Raw genomic sequence first — 14,939 nt, 5'->3', positions numbered from 1 at the left:
CAGGCCTCCCTTCCTCTGTGAAAACCATCAGGTTCACTGATCCTGGCAGCTGTGTCGTTAAATCTCCTTCAAAACACAAATGTTGGGAGGCGTTAGCTGAAATTGTGCTTGCACTTCTCATAAACAACAAGACAAGTTTTATTACATTCAAGGTCCAAGCCCTATCTTTCATTAAAGGTCAACACTATGCGATTAAATCTTCAATGTGACGCCTTTATGCTGTTTTTCATTAAATACCAACGCTCGATGAAAGCTATCTTTGTGTTATGACACTAAACAGAAACAAATCCTGCAGAAATGTGGATAAAAATAAACTTCTCCTTTCTGTCAAATGGTCTTCTCTTTCTCTCTCCCCCAGTCCACATCCATTTCTACAGTACGTTGCCCCTTCTGTATCTGCAGCTACTAAAGTAGAAGTCTTAATCTGCCAGGGAGACTGGGAAGGTAGTGTACACAATTTTCATGAGTACCGACAGTGGTTTACTCTAAAATGAGATCTGTTTACTTCTTTTGACCCAAATTGTTCATCGGGTGCATGTTACACTGAGCCCCGACACTTTGTGTTGCTCGAGAAAAGAAAACCGAGAAACTAGGATAACAAAGTAAAGGTTATTTTTGATTCCTGGAACAGGGATCAGTGAAAAGAGAATAATAATTTTTCACAGCAGCAGTGGAAAAGACATTTATAACTCAGATACTTATTTAAAGCACTGGTCCTTTAATTGAGTGTTTTTTTTTTGTTTTGTTTTGTTTTGTTGTTTTTTCCATTTTACGTCATTATACTTTAACTCCACTTGAGTTGTAAGGGAAATATACAGTATATCTTCTACTCCATGACATTTAATATCTTTAGCTAATTTGGTTAAACTTCACCTCGCCAACGTCAGTAAGTAGCTCCATCTTAACCAGCTACAGTAGCAAAAACATAATCACTGCTTCAGTAATGATCCTTTTAAATGTGATAATCAAAGTTCATTTTGCTAATAATATTCAACCTTTTCGGTGTATTAGAGTATTTTTCCAGTGTGATTGTTTTTACTTTTACTGAAAAATAACCCAGAACATTTGGAGAATACAATAAAGTGTAATTCTAATTAAATGCTTTCATCAGAATAAAGTCTCATCTAAATATTATTGCTAAATCAGTACAGACAAAGAAAGGTTCAACAAACAAGGTTTTTTGCAAAACACTGAGTCACATGCAGTGCAACATCATCTTGTCCTTGTTGTGTACTGCAAATGGTTTCTATTAATTACAGCTGTGATTTATACACAATACATCACAATTCAGTTCATTTAGACACAGATAAAGTGAGATGAAAGCCTTTTTAGAGGGTCACCTATAAAACACTGTAGAAATGTGAAATAATATCTTCCGTCATTGATAATTATCAGTTTATTTCTTATGCATACCAGGGTCTCAAAAATGTCCCCTCTTCACCTCAGAGCGCAGTCCCACTGGGCATAAGGTGACAACTGCAGACAACCTGTTCCCATGTTATGCCTGCTTTTCATATCCTTCATCGGGACAAGGATTCTTAAATATAAAATTCAAACACAGTCCTAATGAAGTCCAGGCTTTTGGAATAGAAACAAATTGACCTGACGTTATCTGGTGTTGGCTCGCTGTAGGAAATCCAGCCCAGATGTGAGGGCCACTTGATTGTTTCACTTTTTAAGACTCACTATCAGTCAATTGACCGCTGAAAAACATTCCTGCACGTGGCAAAGGAATGTATTGGTTACTGAAGCATTACTGGGAATATGTATATATATAATAATAATAATATGCGTGCGAGTACGTTTGTGTGTGTGTGTGTGATGAGGGAGGGCGGAGAAAGAGAGAGAGGAGTGATGCTTTAATTTCAAATAGAGGCACAGGAATAAGGCAGGTGTTGTATCATGTAACTGTTCTGCATGCACGTGTTTATCAGCTCTCAGGATTCAAACGGTGAGTAATATTTTCCAGGTAGGTTTGTACCTTCAGGCAGGCAGACTGATTGTGGTGATACAAGTGTTACAGCCGGTGCTGCACCATGACAGTCATCAGGTTCACCCAAGTTCAGTTGGAAATGGGACACTTCTGTACATAACAGACTTGACCAACGACACGGGCTCCTCTGCCCAAAGTGGATGGAGATGAAGTAGTCTGCCAGGAAGCCCAGGCAGCAAAGCCGGACTGATGGTCAGATGTTTGTTCTAGTCTGTATGGAAAAAACCACAATGTTTACACAATCCAGGACAGAGAGTGGGCCAAGCCAGCTCACTGGGGGAATTCAAAACACTGTATCTCAAGAGGGCACCTTAAGGAGCAAAAAAAAAACCCCTGCTCTCCATAAATGGGTAAAGCCAGGAGTGAGGGTATTATTGGCAATAATAGAGCTCCTGGCTGTATCCTGCAGCTGTCCAGAGCAGAATGGATTTATTTAGATTGACGATCAAATGAATGAACCCTATCAACCTTCACCAACCGTACTGTAACTCTGTAATCATTTTCATTCTTCACGCAGCCCGTGCATCAGGTTAGCTCGTGGCGGGTTAAGCAGCGACTGTCTGAGATTTACGCCTGGCTGTGCTGTAAAAGATGTGGCTCTATGATAATAAATCAATACAGCTTAGCGCTCAGACAGAAGTCTCTTGAGAGTGTAAACATTTCTCTCACACTATTTCCCTGGGTAAGTGTCGAAGCACTGGAGCGACTGTGAAAGGTGAAAGGATTCTTATTCCTGGCTTTTATCCGGCCCACAGTCGTCAAATGTCAAATGAGCTCATGGCTGGATTTGTATAGAGGAAAGGAAGTCATCTGTACTGTAGTTGGGCTGCATACTACTTAGTGTATATATGCACGTGCTTCAAAGCTTAAAAAATAGTCCATTATATTAGTCTTTAAAGCTTGGTTAAAGGTTTTTTTCTGAGGTGAAAAACTGGACTGAACTTAATTTCAAACAGAGCAAAACAACTTGGTTTTTCTCAAAAATCTGCAGCAATAAAAGTTGTTCTGCTCTTAAGTTGTTATTGAGCCTTCTTCCTCCACCTGAACTGCTTTTTCATTTCACTGTGATCTTTCCCACAGTGCTCTCACCAAACAAATGGTTTCCTTTGTCATTATTACAGGACAGCTGAGAAATCTCTCCGGCTTCATGCAGTCGGAGCAACCATCCAATGATAGAGACAAAAATACACAGGGGTCCAGTTTCATCACAGTCTAAAAATAAGACAGTTTAAATGGTCTAACAAGCTTCAGAAATGGACAATTTTCAGAAACATCAAACACAGGCATTGCATGCTATCACTCATATCTCATATCCTGTGGTGGGACTGACATTTACACCCCGGGTCTGAGAAACTAAAGCCTCATTATCTTAACTCCCTGCCAAGCAGATGCCTCATTTAGTTCATGTGACTGTGTTTTCTCTTTTGCCTTTTTTCTGACTATATGTGGACACAATGAGTTAGCTAAAAGTCTCTATTTTAGACAAACACACAGTCTGAACACAGAGAGATTAGCCCCTCCACCCAGAGATTGCCTCAATGATTCCCTACACTTGTAAAGGATTAGTACTGTCCAAATAAAGTCAATAACACATGAGATATTCCCCTCCCTTGGAAATGCATTAGAATCATCTTGAACGAATCCTGACATCCATTACTCAAAATCTGACCTTAACCATACAGCTTACAGTAAAAGCTAATGTCCTTACAAATCTGAGGAACAAACTCTTGGCCCTGTCCCAGTAGCTAATATTTTATTTATATCAAATGCATATTTTGACCTGTCGCATCTGTTCTTCACATGTTAAAGAACCCACTGACAGGAAGCTGGGGAGCGCTTGCCAGAGCAACTGTGACACATATGCATATTGCAGGCAATGATATACTTATCATGACAGCATGGAGTGAGAATGCATTACAAATGGTCTTCATTACATGTTGTGATGAGGAGGACAAATTGGAAAGTAATAATAGGATTAAAAGAGGACACATGCTTTCTGTAGCCGTCACATTTTGTGCTTTTTCATGACTGATTTTTAAGTTTTATTAATAATTGTGCTAATATTAAGAGGTAGAAATGTTTCACCATTCCCCCATGTGTCATGTTTATCATCTAATATCTCAGACACCATCTACTGAGCGGCACATCCTCACAATCCTCCCCTCACCCTGTTTTTTTCTTCACTGTTTCCCTCCCAAAGCATCTCGATCCTCGTTTCTCTCACAGACTTGCTTTTCACTAAGCAGCTCTATCAGCTCCCCCTCCCTCCTCTTCTCCCTCCCTCCCACCCACCTTACCTCCTCCTCTCGCTGTCACTGTGCTGCTTCACAAACTGAGGTGGATCTTTTTTACACTCTCTCCTGGCTCTCATTTTACTCTTTTCTCTCAGGACGCGATGAGGTTAACAGCACTGTGCATACGTGGGACCCTGCTGGCCTTCTTGAGCCTCTCTTGGACCATAGCAGACTCTGGGGAAGGAGACCTTGTGGGGGATAAGGGATTTGGACCCTGCGCTGCAACACTGCAAAGTGAGGGGCAGTGCAGAGAGGGTCAGGATGAGAGCACATGCCCCTACCTATTCAGTCTGCCTCCGCTGACTGTTCACTTGCCAAAGCAGCTCGGAGAGCTGGAGAAGATCATGAAGGATCTGCAGAAGCTGAAAGACAATGTGGATCAACTGAGGAAGATGTGTGCAGATTGTACAGTAAGCCAAACTGAGAGAGAGTGTGGAAGACAATTTGAAAGAGAGCATGTGAAGCTGAATGAAGGTACAGATGGACAGGAGGATGAGAGTAACTGGGTGAATGAGAAGAATCCTGAGAGACTGAAAAATTTTAGACAGGAATGTGGAACAGACGGAGTTAGAGTGGAAAACACTATGGAAGGAGATGGTAATACTGATTTGGAGAAAGGAACAGTTTTGGAAGAGAGAGAGAGAAAGAAATGGGAGGCAGAAAGAGAGAGTGATAAAGGGGTTGTAAAAGAAAATGAGAAAGCAGAAACCTTGAAAAAAGTGGCAGAAAATTATGGAAAAACTCAGACAGAAGGGGCAAAAGGAAAGGACAAATTGGGCCAGTCAGAGAAGCCAGCTGCTGGTGGAAACGAGAGAATAGCGGATACGGGGAAGGTTGCTGAAAAAAATAACAGAGAGACGGGGAGAGAAACAGATAAAGAAAAAGACAGAAAACGGGATTCAAAGGGGGATCGAGAAGAAATATTGGAGAACGGAAAAGAAAGAGAGACAACCACTCATATGAAAAATAAGGAGAAAATAGAAGAAAGTGACCGTCACGTGTGGCGAGATGAAATGAAGGAAACAGACAAAAAGACCCGAACTGAAGAAGACAGAGACAGTGATGGAATAAAGATGTCTGAGGACCACAGTAAGCATACAAATAAGGAGCAGGAGCAGCCCAAAGAGGACATGAAAAAGAAAACAGAAAAGGCAATAAAAGTGGAGCAAAATAATGAGAAGCTAAAACAGACTGAAAGCATCAGGCGTGCAGGAAAAGAGACGACTGTAAAAGAGAGGGAGGAGGAGGAAGAGGGCAGGGAGACAGGCAGAGGGATCAAACCAGAAGGAGAAAAAATGGTCCAGAGTGTACAGAGAGACAGTGATGGAGAATTAACATCCAACAAAGCAACTGAATCCGCCGACTTTGTTTCCGTCAGTCCGACTCCTCAGTCCTCGCTTGGTCGAGCTCCAGAACCAGACTCCATAAACTCAAACAAAGCTACGATCCCTTCATCACCTCATCCCTCTCCTCCTTCATCCAGTTCACATTTGATCACAGATGTCAATCAAGAGATGACAATGCCTGCAAATGTACCACCAACCCAAAGCACAGGTGAGGAAGAAACAGGGTTAAGGGCCGTCAGTAAGCCGACAACAGTCACACAAAGGTCACCGGGCGGCCTGGGACAGGAGCCGAGAGCAGGAGCAGACTTTGAAGATCGAGTCGGCTCAACTATGGCATCTATGACCACCATCGCTAAAAGTCAGCACTCAGACACAACTGCATTCCTCGGAGAAAGAGATGGCAGTCGCTGGACAGCTAAAACGAACGTCAGCTCAGACACTAAGACGGTCATGAAACCTCGACCAGGCCTGAGAGAAAAGCCTGGTGAAAAGCATAAACCTGGACTTAAGCCTGAAGGAGACCAGAAACTAAAAAACCCTAAGAATGACCGGAAACAAACCAAACCAAACCAAAAGCAGAAGCCCTCTTATCCAAAACTGACCTCTGATCAGAAACCAAAATCTAGTAAAGGACCTCAGCAAGTCCACATTGCAAAACCTGACCAGAGAGCGCCACTTGATAATTTAACTACTGATCAAAATCTGACCAACAACACCAACAAACCAGTATCTAAACATGACCAAAAACATACAACTGAGCCAAACAATTTAATTGATCAGCAGCCAAAATCTCAGCATACGTCTATACCTCCTGTCCAAAGACCGACGTCTAATCAGAGAGCTGTAACTGTCAACACAACAGTTTCCGGCACAGATCCTGAATCTGCTGAAATCCCAAATGGTAACCAAAACTCAAACCCTGAGAAAAAGCTGCATCGTCCTCTTCAAACGAACAAACCAAATCAAAAGCAAAAACCTGAGAAAAAGCCAAAGAGTGAAGAAAAAACAAAACCCAACCAAAGGTCTGAACCAAAGCCGGTTCAAGAGCGTGAATCTGAAAGTGATATCCAAAAGTTTGTGACAGAATTAATGGGGAATTCTGATGAAAATCCTTCTCCTGAGCCTAAATCTAACATAGACTCAACACCTGGAGAAAAGCCTACATTTGATCGTATTGATCTACCCCCTGATCAAAAACCTGAACCCAGTCAGGAAATTCTCATTCTTAACCAAAACCCTAAACATGGCCACGTACCCAAACGTTACCAAAAACCTGAAGAACCCACAACAGACCAAAGGATTAAACCAAACGCAAGGCCAAAACCTGGCAAACTACCACAAACAAACCAGGGTCTTAAAACACCTTGGTCTGGCCAAATGCCTAAGTTTAACCCAAAATCTGTACCTGAACATATCCCTGAGGTAGATTCTGACAAAACACCCAAACCAAGGCCTCCCCCTGCACACAGACCACCAACCAGACCTACCGCCAAGCCAGGAGCAACATCTGTTCAAAGGCTGAAACCAGCAGTGCAACTAAGGCCAAGCTCAAAGACCAAAACAGATTTAGATCCTCCTCATATCAGCGGGACGACTTCAGATGGCATCCAAAATTCTCAAACTGGCATGTCACCTACATCTGGTCCCATAAAACCGACTGCTGTCACTCTGGGTGCAAAGACGTCCAGCAGCCAGGAGACTCAGTCCCTCCCTCTCCCCGACACGCTCCCCCAAGGCTTCACGACGAACCCAAACAGCAGGACCACGTCTGATCTGAGGCCACAAACAGTCGGTCAACCGTCATCGATCCCAATGACAACAAGACCAAACAAAATCATCCGTGGGATCCTCCCGAGTGTTATGCCTAGCACCTCTCCAGGATCAACAAAGCTAAATCTAGCTCCTAACGCTGACGCCAGATTACAAGAGAAGATACTTAACAATGTGGAGGAAACAACACCTACACAAACTCCAGATACAGGCACAATGACGGGTTCAGTCACTTCCCCCCGCCCCCAAACTACCTCCAACCTCAGCCCTGACTTCAGGTCAACAACTCCCGCCGCCTCTGGCCTCAAGCCCCCGGCTGCCGAGTCTCCTACTCCCAGTACACGTGAGCTGCGTGTGAAAATCAACCAGGTGGCTGCTTTCCTCAACAACAGCTTGAATCCAAATGGACCATCCCTGGACAGGCGGCCAAAAGAGCGTCCCGAGTACAGCCACGCAGGGAGCAGACCCGACCCCAGACCGCCAACACATACACCAGTTAAAGGTCAGATCTATTATTTTACTTTGTCACAGAGAAGTTTTGTCTACCAAATAATATTGATTTGCACTTTTATCTTGTTTGTGTATTAATGTTCACTGCATAAGAATGATAAATGCGAATTAAATGTAGCTTTAAAAAGAAGGTGAAAAGGCAGATGCAACTTCATGATGAAATTATTTACTTTCTTCTTGTCACATTGCATCACAATAATTAAGCTGAGAGAAAAAACACTGGGGAACTGTCGTGCATTAGTATTTGAGTGTCTAAAACAGGTATGATTGAGTTGAAAGCAACATGTGGGGTTAGAGAATGTGTTGTGAGATCATCTTTATGCTATTCATCATGTCTGGTGTCAAAAGAGGAATTTGCATACTTGTGCATTATGTGTGTGTGGTAATTAAGGATAAAACCACAAGTATGCATAGACCAACATCTAAAAAAAACACATATGCAACAGGTTACACATATACAGCTGTCTTACAGTAAGTGAATAATTAAGCAGTAAATCAATCGAATGTTTGGTTGAGTTTGATGCTTGAGCTCAAACACTGCAAGTGCATTTAAATCTAACAACCAACAGCCTGTTATTGATGCAGCAACAGATGTGGGTCAAAAGAGGACTATCACATTTGTTCATCTCATTCTTTAAAGGGTACATCACACTGCTTAATTATCTATTGTTTGATCAAACAAACACTAGAAAATACTGGCTAGAAATGTAGTTACCTAAAAAAAACGTTTGATATTTAACACTTGGTTGTTATTGTTGTTGTTTTAGATTTTAAATTACATGTGTCCACTGTGGAAAATCGCCAAGAAGGACTTCAAAAACACTGAATATTTTTATGATGGAAAAGTAGTTGTACTTATGACCTCTTTCAACACGTTTTTATAGTCACATCCCAGCTGCAGTTTTAATTTCACCTGCATCGTATTAACAGAAGGTCGTTTAATCAGTGTGTGAAGGTTTGTTTATTGTCAAACAAAGGTTTTCATGATTCTGTCTCTTTGAACGCAGTCACCGGTGTGAAGAGAGACTGCTCGGACCACCTGCACCGAGGAGGACAGACAAAAAGCGGAGTGTACCTAGTGACCCCTGACCTCCGCGGCAAGTCCTTCCCCGTCTTCTGCGACATGGAGCTGCACGGCGGCGGCTGGACCGTCCTGCAGCGCCGACAGGACGGCAGCGTGAGCTTCAACCGCAGCTGGGCCGAGTACCGGTCCGGCTTCGGGCAGCTGGACGGAGGGGAGTTCTGGCTGGGCAACAACATGATCCACCTGCTGACCCGGGACAGGGACATGTTGCTGCGGGTGGAGCTGGAGGACTTCGACGGAGTGACGGAGTACGCGGAGTACGGCCAGTTCAGGGTGGCCAGCGAGCGGCTGCGCTACCGGCTGACGGTGGGAGGATACTCGGGGACGGCGGGCGACGCTCTCCGCTTCAGCAGGAGCTACGACCACAACAACAGGCCGTTCACCACCCCGGACAGGGACAACGACCGATACCCGTCCGGGAACTGCGGGGCCTATTACAGCTCCGGCTGGTGGTTTGACGCCTGCATGGCCGCAAACCTCAATGGGAGATACTACGTGGGAAAGTACACGGGAGTCCGGGATGGGATTTTCTGGGGGACGTGGCACAACATATCCACAGAGTATTACCCCACTAGTGACAGACGGTCCTTTAAAAGAGTGAGGATGATGATCAGACCAAAGGGCCTTACGCCATAGGGGTGTGACTCTGCTAGGGCATGATTAAAAACAAAAGGGTGTAACTACTAACTTCAACCACAAGCTCCTAAAATACTCCTTACAGTTTAATAATAAAAACTCACTATACTCTCCCCACAGTTATTTCTTACCATTAACACAACGCTGCCGCCTGGTGGTGGCCGATTTTGCAGTAGCCTGCTGGTTTGTTTACAAGTTAATGACAATAACTGAGGATGTACATAGTTAAGATTATATTCCTTTATTCCTTATTATCTTTTTATTTTATTTTAATAACCGCATAATATCATAATGTTGTTTTTGAGAGTGGGATTTGTTCAGTGACGAGAGAGAAATCCTCTTGTGAAGAGTTATTTTTTCTACTAAGCCTGAATCTGACTTGTATGTGGCAGAGACTGACATTGTTTGTTTTTTGACGTTTTTTTTTTTATTAGGCTACTGTACTGGAAAGCCAGTTGATATTTGATTGAAGCTGTCCGAGATGTTTTGTAATTAAGTTAGTTTTGTAAGATAAATAAAATGAATTTACTTTAATGATTGGAATTCACATGTGTTTTTTGCCTACAAAAAAAAGTAACAAATGATAAACGTGGGCCAAGTAGACTAAATGTAAAGAAAATACATAGCAGTAAGTAGCCTATTGTAATGCTTAAAGGGATAGTTCAACATTTTAGCAAATTCGCCCATTGCCATAATCCCAGTAGTCATAGGAGTAGGTTAATTTTATGATTTCACAGCTGTTTTATTTGTAGGCTATATCATTCTACACATAGAGGAAATGCAGCCTACTTTTTCTTCTAATTTCTGGGATTTCTAACTCCTACACAAGATAAAAACATTACCTGTCTGGGCATAACTTTTGCTTTTTCAGCGTTTTTCTTCTCGACTCAAAATGTGGTTGTTTTAATTGGTCAAAGGAGCGAATCCCGCTCTTTGTCTAGTCAGACAAGGGAGGACTTTTTCCTCCCTTCACCGTTAAACACCTTGTTCTGCAGGTGCTGAGCAATTACATTCAAACTTCTTCAGTAGCCATCTTGGGACATGTACGTAAGGTACGTAAGAACAGTTGCGGAAATGATGACGTTGCGCTCGAGTTGCTAAAATTGAGCTTCTGATTGGACAGAATCAGAAAGGGGCGGGGCCATGTTTATACAAGATCCGTACATCCGGTCTGTCAAGACAACAGCAGTGAGACTGAATGAGACCGGAAGTAAAAGAGTTTGCTTTCAACATAAAAGCAAAAAAAAAAAAAAACCTAAAAAAGAAAGAAAGAAAAAAATATAGTCAAATAGTTCATTAACTCATTTGCCAGTCTTTCATTCAGAGCAGTATTTCCATTAATAAGGTGAAAAGCAAAGGGGCCACTCAGGGTTTATGTGTCGTTGGTAATCCTGGATTATTTATTTTCCAGGTGGTATTTCAGATGAGAGAAGCTGTATGTTGCATAAAACAGGGCAGGAACGTGGGGTTCATAAGACCCACAAGTCGATATTATGTTATTAAACTACACTTTTCATCATCACAGAAAAACAAAAAAATCAATGGAATTCCATATTGACACTCATTATTTGCATCTAAATAGCATACCAATGACTACATGAGCATGCCATGAAAGGTATAAATTATGTCGAAGACAAAAATAATGTGTTTTTTATTAACAACAAATTACATTTTAACATATCTCTAAATGTAGGATATTCTATTGCTAAAAGGTTGTTTATTTCCATTGTTTTAGGTCTGAATGAAGTTATACTCCCTTTTTCTCCCACTCTTTCTAAATACTTAATACATTAATTTTTAGAGCACTTACTGGGCAGAAGAGGCTTTATCACTTACTTATTAGACAAATAGTTGTAGCTCAATTGTAGCCTAATTGTCGCTTTTAATTTGAAAGCTCATACCGGAAGTCTGGTTTTGTTGTGTGAATGTATCACAGTTTGACAGTGTTATGGTTGTAGGCTACATGCTGCTGACTGAATGGCGGCTTCTATGATTCAGAGTTCAGTAAGTCAGCGGGGATGTGTCGCACTTCTCCGCTGCTGGTCCCTCACACTCACCCCCAGGTCTCTGGTCTCCCCCCGGTGTCCGCTGCACACCTCCCGGTCCGTCTCCAGCCCCGACCGGGCTCAGTCTCCAACACATGCCCCTCTGAAGCAGTGGGCTCTGGCGGTGAGCCCCTTCAGCACAGTGCGGGCTCAGTTGACCGGCTGCAGCAGCATCTCCATCTACTCGCTGGACCCGCACGCCTTCCCGGAGGCAGACCGAGCCTTCATCACGGTCCACGGAGCGGACACCGGACAGCAGCAGCAGCAGCAGCAGCAGCAGGCGGGGGATCTGGATCAGCTCCGGGTCCACTACGATGATCAGACCAAAGAACTCCTCATCTCCGCTGAGAGGGTGGACAGCAGCCTCACTATTGATCTGGCTGCGCCCATCAAAAGCAGTGAGTTTCTCCTCCTGGGAAATGAGAGTGATATCAACCTGTCATTGTCAGGTGTCCATGAGTAATTTCTGTGTGTGTGTGTGTGTGTGTGTGTGTGTGTGTGTGTGTGTGTGTTTACCAGATCTCTTCATTAACACTCAAGGAAAAGGCAACGTAGAGGTGAAGAAAATGGAGTGTGACATCTGCAAGGTGCAAACAGAGAGAGGCAACTGTTTGCTGCACTCTGTCAAGGTCAGTGGTGGCACAACAACATCTGCATCTTACTGATGATATCAGCATTTCTTAATTGCCACTTTATGAAACCACCAAAGTATCTATTAAATCACATCACAATCACATCACAATCATCACACTACACTAAGGAGTCAGGACTCCCCAAAGAGGCTCCACGAACCCTCGGAGTGACTCCTTGCTCCTCATCCTCTCTCACTGTTGTTTGTGTTGTATCCCAGGGTCATCAGGTGGAGGTGCAGTCCAGTGGAGGCCACATCACAGGTGTGGGCACCATCCATGGCAACGTGGACATCAGCACATGTGGAGACGGTGTAAGGAGGACAGTGTTGGTTGTTATTACAGTAGCACTTGCCCCCCTAATGTCTGCTCCCACTCTGAGCCGACATTAGGGGGCAGCAGTGGCCTGAATACAGAACTTGACTAAATGTGTTAAAAGCAACGAGTTGTGTGTTTCACTTGATTATATATGGATTTTTTTTAAAAAGTTTAAAGTTTAAAAACAGTTTCAATCATGTTCCTCAGCCTTGACCTGTTGTGTGTTTGCAGGCAGTGGATGTCAAGAAGCTCCAGGGCACCAGGATGACTGTTTCTACAGAACGTGGTCCACTTAAGGTCAAAGCCATCTACGCCGAGTCCAGCTGCATCTCCTCCTCCTCAGGGAGCGTACAACTGGGACATGTGCATGGTGAGCAAACAGTAGCATCCACTCCACTCCAACTACTCATCTATAAACAGCTACAATAGACAGTGAATCATATGTGGGGTTGGTGCTGCAGCCACAGCACAAGCAACATAATTGTCCAATTTATATTAACATATACATTTCAGAGTATAATATTGTAGTTTACACTCCAGTTATTTGACAGCTATAGGCTTATTCTTCTAGTCTTTTTTTTTCTTTTTTTTTTCAATTTAACTAATTTTGACTTGTTTCCAGTAAAATGAAATGTCCATACATTTTTCCTGCTTATACACACACTTGGATCAACTTCCACTGTCCACCAGCCATTGGTAATTGCATGACTTTGGTATGTCAGGAATCCTGGATTTGGATCCAGACCTGTCAATTTAACGGCAATGTGGTTACAATTTATCACAAACTTACTGGGACTTGTAATGTACTTGTTTAGGGGGGAATCTCAATCTATAAAACTGATTAGTTGGACAAAAACTCATAGCTGTAGGCAGAGATTGGACAAGAGGGGCAAACAGCCCTGTCACATGAAGTGAAGCAAAGGAAATGCATCATTCACGTAGAATTTTAATCTCTTCCTGCTACGGAGCAGCTTGTCTTTAGGGGAATACATGGAAACAATTATCCTTATTACTTTCAAGTTGTCTGTATGTTGCAATTTACTGACATTAATTATTACTCATACACTTGTGCTGTCACTGATTAAAAGGCGATGCCACCGTGAAGAACGTGTCTGGAGATACAGTAATAGGTAAGCATGCTGACTGATTACATAATCGCCCACGTATGGTGTCTATCAGTGGCTGGTGAAAACAAAACATGTGAGGGTTTTGCTTTGTGTTACTTTCTGCAGATGGTTCAAATAGTCTCCTGAAGGTTTCTTCTCACAGCGGAGGGATTGATGTCTATGTGGGAGACAGTGGCAGCGCTGAGCTCCACAGTCAGGAAGGTAAACACACACATGCGAGAGGATTATTCACCATACGAACCACTGCATGTGTTTCTTTTGAGTCATCTTCTTCTTGTTCTTTGTTCATTCCTCATTCTTGTGTCTCATGCAGGGCCAGTGTGTGTGCGTGTCCCATCCACCCTGAGAGCGGGGGTGGAGCTCCACGGAGCGTCAGTGCAGATCGGCCCGGAGATGATTCTGCATGGGGAAGAAAACAACACAAGTCAAGGCCAAACCACAGTTACTGGTGAGCCCATCGTTTATCATTACACCCACTTCACATCCAATAAACCCCAACCCTGTAAATCAACACATACTGTTCTGTTTCATTCACATGCTCTGAATGTAGTCTCCTGTGTGTCTATTAGGTTACATGAACGGAGCATCTCCAGGGGAGCAGTGGGTTAAAGCTCGGGCAGACAGAGGCTCTGTTACACTGAAGACACAAAGCTGGTTTGAGTCGCTGAAGCTGGGGAGCTGAGCTTTGACCGACTGACATCACTGTGCCGGAGCTTTACTACAAACTACCAGATATTTTACAGACCGAATGTACCTTTACCTCACTGAAGTATTAAACTATGCATTGCAAATATGTATCATCTATAGTATTGAAAAAAAACTGCAGGTGATTTCAGGTGAGGCAGGGTATTAGACTTGTGATTTAACAAGTATTCAAATATTCTGTACATCTTAAAAGCCTCTGTAAATACACTGAACATGAGAAGCACCGTCAAATAGTTCTGAATGTTTGTCAGAAACTGTTACGTTGTGTCATTTTTTTGTAAGTTAAATTGTGGCTTCCAGTGATTGTATGTCATCTGTATAATATGTTAATACAATGAATTAAATTATAAATGACATGACAGTAGCAGGGGGTTCTCCTCTTTAAGTCTTGTTCTGTCAGATTTAATTAGTTAAAAAACAAGTTTAGTTATTTCTTAATGCTGAATATGTAACTTCACACAATCCTCTTTGCACATATCCAG

At 42.8% G+C, this 14,939-nt stretch overlaps 2 protein-coding genes across 2 annotated transcripts; both read left to right on the top strand.

The window, feature by feature from the left end:
- Positions 1–4,221: 4,221 nt before the first annotated feature.
- On the top strand, positions 4,222–9,902 carry LOC146985998 (uncharacterized). The gene is made up of 2 exons (XM_085779534.1): positions 4,222–7,905; positions 8,921–9,902. The coding sequence occupies exons 1-2, from the start codon at positions 4,389–4,391 to the stop codon at positions 9,631–9,633; spliced, it is 4,230 nt and encodes a 1,409-aa protein (XP_085635660.1). The 5' UTR covers positions 4,222–4,388; the 3' UTR covers positions 9,634–9,902.
- A 1,669-nt stretch (positions 9,903–11,571) lies between these two features.
- Positions 11,572–14,870, top strand: fam185a (family with sequence similarity 185 member A). Its single transcript, XM_085779533.1, has 8 exons — positions 11,572–12,076; positions 12,198–12,307; positions 12,529–12,621; positions 12,857–12,995; positions 13,714–13,755; positions 13,858–13,953; positions 14,066–14,200; positions 14,322–14,870. Exons 1-8 carry the CDS (start codon positions 11,611–11,613, stop codon positions 14,432–14,434), a joined length of 1,194 nt encoding a protein of 397 aa, XP_085635659.1. The 5' UTR covers positions 11,572–11,610; the 3' UTR covers positions 14,435–14,870.
- Positions 14,871–14,939: the final 69 nt, after the last annotated feature.

This window comes from Trachurus japonicus, chromosome 6 (assembly GCF_045865225.1).
Source record: "Trachurus japonicus isolate A0001 chromosome 6, Traja_1.0".
Taxonomy (NCBI): domain Eukaryota; kingdom Metazoa; phylum Chordata; class Actinopteri; order Carangiformes; family Carangidae; genus Trachurus; species Trachurus japonicus.
Note: the sequence above shows the minus strand (reverse complement) of the source record. Positions and strands in the feature narration are given on the sequence as shown.

Coding starts and splice junctions, on each gene's coding strand:
- fam185a (XM_085779533.1), top strand. CDS start 11,611: ATGGCGGCTTCTATGATTCAGAGTTCAGTAAGTCAGCGGGGATGTGTC. Junction 12,996..13,713: donor ACAACTGGGACATGTGCATG/GTGAGCAAACAG, acceptor ACTGATTAAAAG/GCGATGCCACCGTGAAGAAC. Junction 14,201..14,321: donor AGGCCAAACCACAGTTACTG/GTGAGCCCATCG, acceptor TGTGTCTATTAG/GTTACATGAACGGAGCATCT.
- LOC146985998 (XM_085779534.1), top strand. CDS start 4,389: ATGAGGTTAACAGCACTGTGCATACGTGGGACCCTGCTGGCCTTCTTG. Junction 7,906..8,920: donor AACACATACACCAGTTAAAG/GTCAGATCTATT, acceptor CTTTGAACGCAG/TCACCGGTGTGAAGAGAGAC.